This window comes from Ursus arctos, unplaced genomic scaffold, assembly GCF_023065955.2.
Source record: "Ursus arctos isolate Adak ecotype North America unplaced genomic scaffold, UrsArc2.0 scaffold_19, whole genome shotgun sequence".
Classification (NCBI taxonomy): Eukaryota; Metazoa; Chordata; class Mammalia; order Carnivora; family Ursidae; genus Ursus; species Ursus arctos.
Genome location: NW_026622863.1, coordinates 43,539,620 through 43,552,538, shown reverse-complemented (window position 1 = coordinate 43,552,538; position 12,919 = coordinate 43,539,620). Strand labels below are relative to the sequence as shown.

General features: G+C 51.9%; 1 protein-coding gene across 1 annotated transcript in view; it reads right to left on the bottom strand.

Annotated features, from left to right (window-relative positions):
• The window catches only part of SIPA1L3 (signal induced proliferation associated 1 like 3), a 225,034-nt gene that overhangs the window by 58,383 nt on the left and 153,732 nt on the right, over positions 1–12,919 (bottom strand). Inside the window, exons 9-10 of the mRNA XM_057314358.1 lie at positions 11,209–11,785; positions 4,748–5,022 (exon numbers count right to left, since the gene is read on the bottom strand). Of these exons, the coding sequence (XP_057170341.1) occupies positions 4,748–5,022; positions 11,209–11,785 (852 nt within the window). The remainder of the gene's footprint in view (positions 1–4,747; positions 5,023–11,208; positions 11,786–12,919) is intronic.

The following is a 12,919-nucleotide window of genomic DNA, read 5'->3' as shown; positions in this document are numbered from 1 at the left end:
GCACATGGGCCACTGAAGAGTGGTTTGGGAGCCAGTGAGATTTCTTGGGTCCCGGACTTCTCTTCCAGTTACTGACAGAGTGGCCTTTGGCCAGGAGCCCTTGGGCATGATCTCAAAGAGGGCAAGATTATCCAGTCCTCTTGAAGGCAGCACAGGGTGGTGGAGAGCCAGGGCTTCTGGGCCACATGGTCAGTTCACACCCCAGCCTGCATGGCCCTGGGTGAAGGATTTCCTTCCAGAACCTGTTTCCTCATCTGTAGGACGGTGGTGGCTGCAGGCGTTCTAGAGCACTAGGAGAAAGTCTGGTGCTTGCCAAGTGCTTAATAAACAGGGCTTGGCACTGTCACCTTCTCCAGACGATTCTGTGGCCAAACCACCTGCTGTTCCCACATGCTCAGAGGTCGAGTCTCCCTTCCACCTTCTGAAGTCCAGCCACACCCTGCGGGGGCTCTGGAACAAATCCTTCCCCATCGGTCTGAGAACCAGCAGCACCCACACCACCCTGAGAACTCAGCAGAGGAATGCAGATACCTGGGTCTCATCTCAGCCCACTGGAGTCAGAGTCCTCCTTGAGCTGGGGGCCCAGGAATCTGCATTTTACCAAGCTGCTGGAGATGGCTTCAACACAAGACAAAGTTTGAGAAAGTGGGACAAAAATGGCATCCCTGTCCCCTGGTTTCACCCACCAGAAAGACATCACAGCTTCCATTTCTTATATGTTCTTTCAAAAGTATCCTATGCAGGTATTTCTATGCAGATATCCTACACAAATATTATTTAAAACAGAAATAAAAAGGACAGCACACTTAGCTCCAAATACCATCTTGCTTCCCCCTTCTTGCTCCCCAACTAACAATATTTCTTACCAGGCCCTCTCGGTACAAACAAATTCACTTTATTTCCTTTAAATAATCAAATACTATCCCATCCCACAGATGACCAGGGATTTACTCAGCCTGGGTCCTCTACGGTTGGATATTTAGGTTGCTTCTAGTCTCAGCCAACAACGCTGCGCTCGTGGGTGTGCTCGTCTCAGCCATGTGCCGGAGACGTCTGAGAGGATGCCCCTGGGCTCACAGACCTCTTTTCCTCACTGCCCCCTTGTCCTCAATTCCTGACAGCTGAGTTTCTGGGGGCCATGAGGACTCCTTTCTTACCCCATCTGCTCACTCACTTGCGGGGTTTCGATTTTCCTTCTCAGAGAGAAGTTTCCAACCCCCTTGACCAGAGCTCCTGAGTCCAACTGAAGGTGACAAAAGCATCCCAGATGGCCTCCTCTATCCGGAAGCGACAGAGAAAGTCAGATGAGAGCATTCCTCCTGGGCCTGTGCAAGCAGCCGACGTCACGATGACCATCCCATCAGGCTGGGGGACGTTTTCCCAGCTACCCGGCCCAGCTCAGCTTTGGCCAGTGGTGCAGTGCTCAATCGAGAACCCCCGTCTGATGGCCTGGGAGTGTGCGGATGATCCACTCTGCTATTCAGTGTCTGAAGAGTGGGGTCCCGATGCACACCATGCAGAGCCTGGCTAGTGAGAGGGAGAGCATCTCTGCCCATCCCCATGTGTCTCTTGTCAGGGCTTATTTTGACATCTGAGCCAGGAGGCCAGGGCTGCAGCAGGAGGCTGGAGAGACCCCAGAAGTGGGGTGACCAGCTCTGCAAATGAAGTCAGCCAGACCCCTCTGCATTTGAAGAACAACAAAAACCATACAAGTCCCAACACACACGTGCCCTTGCAAACAGGAGATCCTGTTTCAGTGGCTGCCCCGTCAAGGGAGTAGGATGATAGCTTTTCTCCTAATGAGGGCAAGCAACAGGGCTTGTCTGTCTGGTCACACCCTCCCTGCCTGGTCTCCCCAAAGTCTCCCCAAAGCTGGAGAAGGGAGCCTGCAGACTTTTACTGTTGCTTCCGCTGGTCCCTTCCTGCAGGTCCAAGGATGTCTTTGCCGCCTCCGGTGCGCAGAAAGTTGTCTGACAGGCGGACTGGCTTATCGTGTGCACGCGCGTGGGTGTGAGGGTGTGTGCAGAGCAAGGCAGAGGGGGGTCTGCTGGGGAGCTTGCCTGTGGAGTTACTTCGGCTTGACTTGCCCCTGCAGAGCCTGGAGCGGGTGTGGCTGGGCCGTGGTGCCATGAGAAGGCTGAGAGAAGGGGACGCCTGGGGCTTGACTGGAGTCCCGAGGAGAGACTGGGGAGGTGGGTGAGGGGAGGCCCAGCCCTTGGTTGCAGGGTTTAGGCGTGCCCTGAACTGCCCTCTACCAAGTTCAGAGCAGGCAGGAAGGGGCGGGAGGAGCAAGCACAGCTGGGCATGCACACAGCTCTCAGCAGCCTTCCCAGGTGGCAGAGGACCGTGCAGCTGGGAAACCTGGATTGAGGTTAGTAGCTGTACAACTCTGCACAACTGACGGGTCCCCTCGGGGCCTCAGTTTTTCATCTGTAAAGTGAGGGTCACACCAGCCCTGTGAGGTCACGTGTCACCTCATGTCAGCCTTCCCCTTGGCTCACTCTGCTCCAGACCCCCTTGGAGGTCTGGCAACAAGCCAAGGGCCTTTGTCCTCACTTCCCTAATGGCCACGCCCTCCCTGCAAGGTCCTTCTTCCGGCTCCTTCTCACCTTCAGGCCTTCCCTGACCACCTGGTCTGAAGTCAGGCTATATGCTTTTTATTTCCCTCACACCCAGTATCTCACAGGTGGTGTCTCTAGGGTGCCCCCTCCAGGACGAGTGCTGTTCTATATGCTTTATTTACAAAGCTTTTCTCCAGCCTCACCGCCATCTTTGGAAAAAGATCTATTACGGCCCTCGTTTTATAAATGAAGAAACTGAGGCGCAGGGTATGAGGCCACTGGCCCAGGGCCATGGTTTACTATGAGGGAGAGCTAAGATTCAAACCTAAGTAATCTCACTGCAGAGCCCGCCTTCCCATGATGCTCAATTGCCTCCCGCTTTTGCTATGTGAAATCATCTTATTCCCTTGTTAACTGTTTACCTCCCCTGACCCATTCAGTAGCTCCACGAGGGCCAAGGCCTGACTGCCCTCTGTGCAGCTGTGTGTCCAGCACTTGGGATGTAGTGCTTCTCTCTCTGTTTCCGGCCACCTGTGGAGGTTGCTGAGGCACCAAGTCACCATTCTCAAAGCTGCATTTACCCTGCCTTCCCCATAAGATCAATTCTACCTCAGAGTAACCAAACAGTTACTGAAGGAACGTTCTTTTTAGAAGAATTTCAGCCAATAAATGAAGAAGGAATGATGGAATTGAGAGCAGTACTTGCTACTCTGTGACCCATGATGACATAACTGATGGAGGCAATAATGACACATGGCTGTTGAGGGGGACAACGTATGAAGACGGGTCAGGTGCCACCACATGAACCCTCTGCTCTTTGGATCACTCACAGAGGGCAACACACACAACCGGGAAGTGTTGTTACCAGAAGAAACCTAACCAGAATTGGATCAAGCTTCTACATCAAACTCCAGTGTACAGGAAATTCATGTGCTAGAGGAACAGGGTAAGGGACACCAGGGGGATGGCAAGCAGCTAAATGCAGGAAATGCATCACTCCAAAGGGCCAGTGACCTGGGTTTCTTCCCCAAATAAATCTCAAGGGGAAAAAAAAAGTGGGATGGAAAGCTTATAGATTGAAAGAGCCCGAAGCGACCCAACAACCAAATACAACAGGAGGAGCCTGATTAACAGAACGATTCTTTTTTAACGAAGATCTCTCTGATATACCAGGAAGGTAAACACAGATGGGAAGCTGATACTGACTTACTGGTAAAATTTTTCAATACAGTCATAATTTTTTAGAGGTTCTTATTGCGTAGAGATACATTCTAATCACTGGAACTGCTTCAAATAATCCAAGGGAGGGAGGGAGGGAGGTACAGAGCTTGAAAAAAAACTAAACAACAAAAAGCTGACTGCGTATTGGTTAAGTGTTAAAATGGGGCTCGGTACACTTTTGATATGTTTGAAATGTTTCATTAAAAAAACAAGACAAACTCTCTATTGTCTTCCCATTGTATGTGGAATAAAACCCAAGTCCGTCACTGTGTCCGTAAGCCCCCCTGAAGGGTGCCCCTGTTCCAGTCTCACTGGTGTCTGCTGCACAGATGGACGTGCCACACACATTCACACTTCGGAGCCTCTGTGCGGACTCCGTCCAGGACCCCCTGGCCCAGACAAGACCACGTGGCTGCCTCCACCCAAGAGCCTTCCCTGACCCGTGCGCAGCTCTCCCACCATGCTGCAGGCCCTGTAGCCACCATGCTTTAATTTTCTTCTTAAACCTCATTACTGCCTGGTCCTGCATTATATCTAATTACTGCCTGTCCCTGCCTCTAGAACACAAACTCCAAGGGAGCAGGCGCTCGCTCCATTTCGTCCCCGCTGTCTCCCCAGCACTTCAGATGGAGCTCGCACCTCGTTAGAGGCACAATAAATGTGTGTCGAAGCAGTGGATCAAGTGCAGCGCGCGCTCGGGGCAGGTTAGTTTAATGCCGTGTGCATCATCTAGAAGATGGGACCGATGAGGGTGCCCACCTTGTGCGGCTGTCACGGACATGAAGTGGGACAGTGCGCGTTTGGAGAGCTTCAACCGTTAAGTAGCACGCGGTAGGCGTTCGACAGATGTTGGCTCCCCCTGTCACCATTAGTGCTCTTCCTGCTGAGGAAGGGCCTCGGGTGACAGTGCTCTGGAAGCTGCCACCCCCCACCCGGCTCCCACCTTGCAGGGCAGATGCCCTTACCTCCGGGGAGTGCCGTCGTCGAAAGGCGGGATGATGACCACCTTGACAGTGACAGAGGTGCGCAGGAGGTCGATCATCTGATCGTGGGTCAGCGTGACCACGGCCACCTTGCAGATCTCCACCAGTCGGCTACCTTGCCGGAGGCCAGCCTGCCAGGCAAACCCATAGTCCTCCACCTCGGCCACCGTCCCGTCATACTTCACGTGGAAGCCCAGCTGCCCGAGTCCGTTCCGCCGCAGGGTCATGTCCACCGTCTCCCAGCCATTGGTCATGACCTGTAGGCAACAGGCAGGATCTAGCCTGAGAAGCTGTTTGGGGCCAGCTCTGGATGACCCCTGCACAGATTTCCCCCCTTCAGGGCCAAAGACCCTGCTGACCTCCATCCCTTCCAGGTGATGCCAGGATACAGGAGCACAAACACCCACCTAGTCCCAGCCTCAGCTCTTGACTTCTGAAGAAAGTGGATAGGCAAACATGTGGCTTATTAGCTGGCAGAGACCGTGGCAGTCATGAGCCGTGTTCTCCAAATGCCCCTGGCCTCCCCCCTTCCCAGCTATAGGGGGATTATACTTCTTGGCCCCCTTGTGGTGGGTGGGCTCTGGGACTTGTTTTGGTCAGTGAGTTGTGAGTGGAACTGTCATGTCATGTCATCTAGACTGGGGCATTTAGTTGCCAGTGCAAGACCCTCCGGAGGCCTTTCCCCTCTGCCACAGCTACTGGGATTGTTCCAGAGAGTGTCTGTTTGTGGTCAGCTGGGGTCCCAGGGTGAGAACACTGTGGAGCAGAGACCCCTGCTGAACCTAAGCTTGGACATGTAGTGTGAGCAACAGATAAATCTTCGTTGTTTTAACCCACTAATATTTTATCCTGACCCAATGACTCTAACCAAAGTAGGCTGGAGAAGCAGCAGACCAGAGATCCTGGGATCTTTGCTGGCTGGAAGCTTGCGCCGTATTCTTTACTTCATGGTATCCTTCTTAGAGGCACAACCCCCTCCCCAATCTCTTCCTCAGACTGTCCTGCAACCTGGAGCTGACCAGACCACACAAGGCCTTGCTTCCGATTCACTCCCTGCTTCATCTGTGTGTGACTGTCGCCACGATCACATATTACTATAGATAAGAGGACCCACCGAAGAGAACCCCAGTCTCTCAGTGTGTTCTTAGGAATTCCCTCCTCTTCTTGGGAGAAAAGGATTAATTTAACAAGCCACAGCTACGGCTACTGAACAAGTTACATCGAGATCGGTCTGCGCTCTCCAGAAACTGCATTAAGGAAACAGAACATGTAACAGTTCAAATTGCTGGTGGAAAGCCATCCCGTGGCTAGAAATGATGCCACCTGACATACCTATGACAGCAGGGGCTTTCGCCCTTCTCTGACCGCTATGCTCCATGAGGAAATTTTAGGTCACAAATCACTCTATGCATTCACATGACCATCTACACACACATATTCCTTGCAACCCAAATCAACCACATTGGTGAGCGTAGGCATCCGGAAATGAGAACGTGGATGGTGAAGCACTCACCTGAGGACATAACCACATCTGATTTAGATGGTGAGAGTCTGCACAGTGAGGGGCACATGTGGGACCCGGCACCGCTCCCCAGAACGGTACTTATCCTTACTCACTGGGACGGGCTGTGACACTCTGTATCCTTTCCTCCAAAATTCTGGATTGAGACCCAGCAATTGATTTCATAGCCCAACTTGTTCACATGCCAGTGAAGAATTACTGTGACTGCTTCGTGTATGATAATGACAAAACAGTTGTTTTTTGAACAGTCTTTATGTTTTCGAGATAAATATTGAAATGTGTATAGATGAAATGATAGGCTATCCCGGATTTGTTTCCAAATAATCGGGGGCGGGGGAAGAGAAGGGAGGGAAGGAAGAAACAAGACTGGCCACAGGCTGGCTGAGAGCTGAGGGAACCAGTGATGGCCTGGGAGTTTGCTAGGTTGAATCCTTCTGCTTTTGTGGCTGTTTGATGTTTTCCATAATTAAAAAGTTTAAACTGGTTGGAAAGGATAGTGTTTAGTGCACTGAGAGAGAAACTTGTGTGTGACTGGCTCCATCCTAGCCCGTTACTTCTGCTCTGGGAGTCCAAATTCTCCTCCCTGAAGCGGTCACCCTTGTGTCCAAAGAATCTGGCTATGGGTGACAGAGAAACGTCCCGTGTGTCTGAGCCCATGACCAATGAGGCCACACCAGCCCTGGAGGGGGGGCTGCGTGGGGAGGCCCCGACCATCCCTGGAGGCTGCAGCGGGCCTGCTAGCTGCTGTCCATCTTCCATCCTTCCCTTCCTGCTTTTGGTAATAAGACCTCCCACAGCACAACAGACTTGGATGGGCGCGCGGCCACCCAGCAGAGGCCCGCGTTTCTCAGCTTCTCTCACAGCTGGCTGTGGACATATGACTTGCTTGGGGCCAGCAGGATAGACGTGAAGGCATTTCTTCTTTGTGTTCTTCCAAATAGTACTGCTTGCCCTCCACACTCATGCCTTCTCCCTTCCCGCTCACAGGGACATGGATATGGAGCGATACCAACCAATACGGAAGGAAAAGGAGGTGCCACAAGATGGAAGGGACTGGAGTCCTTGGGCTGTCCCTTGCCACCGTGACCAGCCTGGGCATTAGCCCCAAGAGAAATAAATCCCATCTTGTTTCAGCTCCTGGATCTCTGAGTCTCTCTCGGCAGCCCGGTCTGTAACCACCCACTACAGCTGCTCTGGACCATTTCAGATAGGGAAGGGAGGGGTGGTCGGGGATCTCTGCGGCTTCTCTCTTAAATGTCCTGCCACTTCCGTCCCTTTTGCTTTTCTAATGAACCAAAGGAAGCCCCACCTGAAGAACAGAAGCATTCCTGATGTTTACAAGATTCCAGAAGGGCCCCGTGCCACAGGGAACACCGTAGGAGACCGAATGCCTATCAGCTGAGAGGAACCTGTGCCATGACATGTGGCCACACTGCCCCAGGCCCCCCCTTAAAGTTAATCTTCCTGGGGACTGATCTTTGTGTGCCAGGCACCGATGAAGCCCTTCCTAGGCCTAATTTCACCAATATCTCACTGGGGAGACAGGTACAACTAAATTGCTTATCTTACAGTTGTAAAACTTGTACAGACCTGACTTTTTAACTCTTGCTTTTAGCCTCCATGCTATATTCCCCGCTGCCCCCTTTGTTTCCTTCCCCCTCATTCTGCACCAGGATGATTCCAACTTCTTGCTCTTGTCTCAGTTTAAAAGTTGTTTCCTCAGGGACCCCCTGGCCCGGGCTCACAAGGTGGGGTACTTGGTGGGTACTGTAAGGGAGAAGCAAGCTGGTGGAACTGTGGCCAAACAGTACACCCTATCACCCTGCTTCAGCTGCCCACCGCCCTGTGCAAACATATGCCCAGTGTAGCCAGAGCCCCCGGGGAGCTACACTCTTGTGAAATCTTCTGAAGGTCAAGATTTGGTAATTAACTGAATAGGTCTTGGAGCTGCATCCGACCTGTGGCTTCAAGACCTCTCCCCACGATAGGTTCCCCTGGCGTGCTCAATACTCCCTCTTTAACCTTTTGGCACTTGTAACTTTTTGTTCAATTTCTGCCTCAGAGGGGAGCCCCAGAAGGGCGGCCAGGGCCCATCATGGTCACTGTTGTGTCCCAGCACTGCCTGACTCAGAGAAAAGCACACAGTAATACTTGCTGACTTAACACAAAGGATGTCTGAATCCCAACTATGTTGGGGAGGGCGTGGACTCCTTCCCCTGGAGGACTCTGCAAAGCCGACTTGCTGTCACGAGTCGTGTATGACAGGCTTGTCCCTTCACAAAAGATGGCTTACATCATCACTTCCTGGCCACCCGGATCCTCAGTGGGCTCTGGGGCACTGAGACTGTGAGGGGGGCTGTGGTAACAGGCTGTAAAATGCTGCACTGACAATCGGGTCGGGGGTGGGCGTGGGACGGAGCAGCCCAGAGAGGACGTGGGTAAAACATGTCACCTGGCACGGTGCCCGGCATGGTCACTGCTCAAGAAAAGTGAGCTGCTGTCAGGATTCTGGGAGGAAGAATACTCTTCAGTGGGGATGAGAAAGGTATCTCCTTCACTGGGCTTTGGGTAGGAAAAAACGCAAAGTCGTGCAAGGTGCTGGGCAGGGTCTGACAGCCCTACGTAGACGTTCGCTTTTGCTATTACTACAGGGCAGTATGCAACCGGGCGTTCAGAATGAGTTCGCCAAGTGTGTGCTGCATTCCAACCTCAGTGCTGAGGACACAGTGGCGAACAACAAATACATAAATATGCTTCATATGGTGTAAGTGCTTTGGGGAAAATTAAAGCAGGGTAAGTGGGTGGAATATGCTCAGGGCCAAGCTGGGGGGGGTTTGCAATTTTACATAATGAGGCCTTCCTGACAAGGTGACATGTAACTTAAGGAGAGGAGGAAGTGAGTCACAGGGGGATCGGGAAAAGTACTCCAGCGAGAGGGCACGGGGCAGGGCAAAGGCCCTGAGGCCGGATGCCTGCCTGGCACACTCGGGAAGCAGCACAGGTCTGTGTACCCAGAGCAGAGACAGCGACAGGGAGCCGGGTCACACTGGGTCTCAGAGGCCACTGCAAGGACTCTGGCTTCCATCTAGAGAGGGCAGGGAGTTTTGGGCAGAGCAGTGATGGGATCGGATCCCTCGGGTTGCCTTACTGAGGACAGACCATAAGGAGGCAAGGGTGGAGGCGAGGGAGACCAGCGAGGAGGTGACTACAGAGTCCAGGAGAGGCCGGGGGAGGCTGTGGAAGGGGAGAAGTGGCTGGAGTCCGCCCACCGGAGGTGGTGCTGCCAGACGGGGTGTGGGAGTGACAGAACAGCGGGGCTGATGCTGAGGCTTCTGACCTCAACAAATGGAGTGACGGACGTGCCCTTTCTGGAGACAGGAAAATTCTGTGGGGCAGGAGAGGAAAACCAGGAGTCTGCTCTCGGACATGTTGTTTCGGGGGCTTAGAGACCCCAGGTGAAGATGCCAAGTGAGCAATGAGCTACCAGTCTCGAGTGTAGGCACAAATGGGTTTCAGAGTCAGGAAAACCTGGATTCAGACCCCAGTCTGCCACCTGCTGGCTGCGTGACCTTCTGTGAGAGTGTACCTCTCAGAGCCTCAATCTCCTCATCCTGTCAAGTAGGGTAAGAACAATACCTACGCTCCGTGGGGCGGACGGCTGTGATCTCGCGTGTGAACGCTGCTTATCAGCGTGCAGTCAGGGTCCAATTAAACTCATTCAACTAATCAATTGATCTGCACTTACTGAACACCTACTAGTGCCAGCCCTGATCTATGCAGAGGACATGAGCACGTAAACAAAACAGACGGAGGCCCTGGTTCTCATAGCTCACATCCATGTTGCTATCTAACGCTGAGCATGAATTTTGGGGTCAGAGAAGCTGAGAGCAGGGCTCCATCAATCCAACTTGAACTTAATGAGAGGGGGCAAAGGCCCGGAAGGGTGAACGCACTGGCATCTGGAGGTCACAGCCCATTGAGTCAGGCAAGCTTCTCTGGGAAACGTAACCCATCCAATCCTTAAAACTTGCCCATGATGTAGGGTAATTTTTGTTCCCATTTTTCAAGTGGGGACATCTGAAAAATGTCAGTCACACGGCAGTTAAGAACTTGGCTCAAGGTCACACAGCTGGCTAGCGGCAGGGCCAGGACCTGAAGCCAGGCCTTGTGACTCTAGAACCTGTGTCTGTGTTAGGCTCCCTTCCCCATTTCACACATATGACATGGCCTTCTGTGAAACGCACCGGGAGCCCATCGCCAACAACAGCATTCCTTCCCGCGAGGCTCCCATGTGGCCTGAGGCTTCTCAGCACCATGATTCAGGCCACCATCTACGAAGCTGTCACCTGAAACCAATCTGCCACTCTTGGTTTGGCCAACAGTCTGAGCCTGAGCTGCCTATCAGGAGCTTACGGTAAGAATTTACCCAGACTGTGAATCTTTGTCTTTTAATAGAGGAAGTTAAACCATTCACATTTATTGTGATTATAGATACGGAATTACTCCTGCTATATAACTGTTTGTTTTTTTAAGAATGCTTTCTTATATTCCACCACCCCCTGCCCTGTCCCATTTATGCCCTATCCTTCGATGGCTCAGAAGCTTTTCATTCTATTTTAATTCTTCCAGGAAGTACCCTTACATTTTGAACATAAGCATGCACGTATATTTTCCATCAAGATCTAGAGTGAATAAATCTATCTTTTGTCTTCCCAAGGTGATGGCATGGGCATGGTCCAAACTGTCTCCAGAAAGAACCCAGGCTGCAGGGCCCATGAGACCCCCTAGTATGTAAATGGCAATTCTGACTCCCTTGGAGCCAATTAGTGTCCTGGCCTGACGGGCTGGGGGCAGAGGGGGTTCCCTAAGGCCTTGGCCAAAGCACAGAAGTGCTGCACCATTGCGGAGCTCTCTCCCTTACCTTCAGTCTCTGGACGATTTCCCTTATGTCCTCCACAGAGCCTTCTGTGGCCTGCAGGAAGATGTGGTCCCCTCTCCCGTAGAAGATTTTGAGTGTTGAGGAGTCTGGGGTCCAGCCAATGACGTCCCCGCAGTAGCAGTTGAACACCACCTCCTTGGTGCGCAGGTCCAAGAGCACCACAAACTCGTTGGAAATCCCCAAGATGCAGTCGATTTCTACCCCCTGGGCATAGTCCTGAGCCGCCACCCTCCAGGCGATGGCCCCTGCGCTGTGCTGCTCAGCGCCTGCCCGCGCTTTTGTCTTCTCCTTTTTCTTGGAGGTCAGGGAGATGAGGTTGAACTTGCCAGTGGAGTCAATGGGTGTGTTAGAGACACAGTTTTCTGCCAGGTCCTTGAGGTACTCCTGGCGGGTCCTGGTGGCCATGGTGTGGAATTTGTCCGACTTGTGTGCAGCATTCTCGGCATTAATGACCTTGGCCAGCAAGAAGTCTCTGAAGACATCAGACTTGCGGAATGTGGTTCCACTAGGGATCGGGGGACCGAAAGGAGGAGCATCTTTGGATCGGGTCACAGCCATACTGAGGAGGGAGAAATAGGTGGTAGAGAGAAAAGCACTTGAGATTCCCTTTAGAAAGTAAATATGCGATCAGAAATAGGAGTTTGCTTTTTAAGAATTGAAATCTACATCTAACTAGTAAGTTGCTGGCCAACTAGACTGGAAATGAGACAGTCTTAGGGCACATACATGCGTTTTTACTTCCTGACAGATGTTAGAACATCCATTGGCGTTCCAAGAATAATTCTCCCAGCACTGTTCCATTTCAGTTACTCTCATACCACATACATATAAACTATGTGGTAGATTCCAGTTTGGCAAATCTTGAGCTACGCTGTTTTTGTGATGATGATTAAAACCGGAAGGAGTCACTGTCAATGAGTGAGCAATCAGCTTCCTAAGATTTTCTTAAAGAGCATTGTATTCACCCTCCACAAAAACTTCACTGTGTGAGCACGGCATTAGGAGAGATTTCCTAATGCTTCTCTCCCAACTGTAGAATAATTTTTAAATAATGAGATTCCCGACTAAAACATATGCCATGAAACCCAAACACAGTGTAAAGTCTTGTTCGGGTTTTGACTCCTAGCATCCCCACCCTGGCCCCCACGTGACAAGTGGGACAGTGTAACATTTCTGCCTCTGTGTGACAAGCATTTCTGGGATGCCCTCTTTTGGGCATTGGGGGTACAGTAGTCCCTGACGCCAGAGCTTTTAATCCAGGAGGAGATGCATACCAAACACATACACTTACAAATTAACTTATAAAGACAAAGAAAGGAACGGGGTACAGACTGAACAACAGATGGACAGGATATAGATGGGGGGGCTACGGGGGGAATCCGGGAGGGCCTCTCTGAGGAAGTGATAATTATGCTGGGATCTGAGGCTGAGTGGGAGGCAGAGGAAGAGCTGAGGGTAGAGCCCTGTATGCAGTGGACACGGCACGTACAAGGCCTGACTGGGAAAGATGAGGCTGGGGTGGTTTGAGCCCAGTGAGGAGCGGGATGGGAGCCAGGCCTCTCAGGGCCTTCATGGTATGTTAGCACTTTTCATCTTGATCGTGAGAGCAAGCCATCCTTTGACCATCTGGACTCACTATTCACTCTCTGAACCCCCAGATCTGGTCTCTGCCATTCTCTGCCCTGCTCAGTGC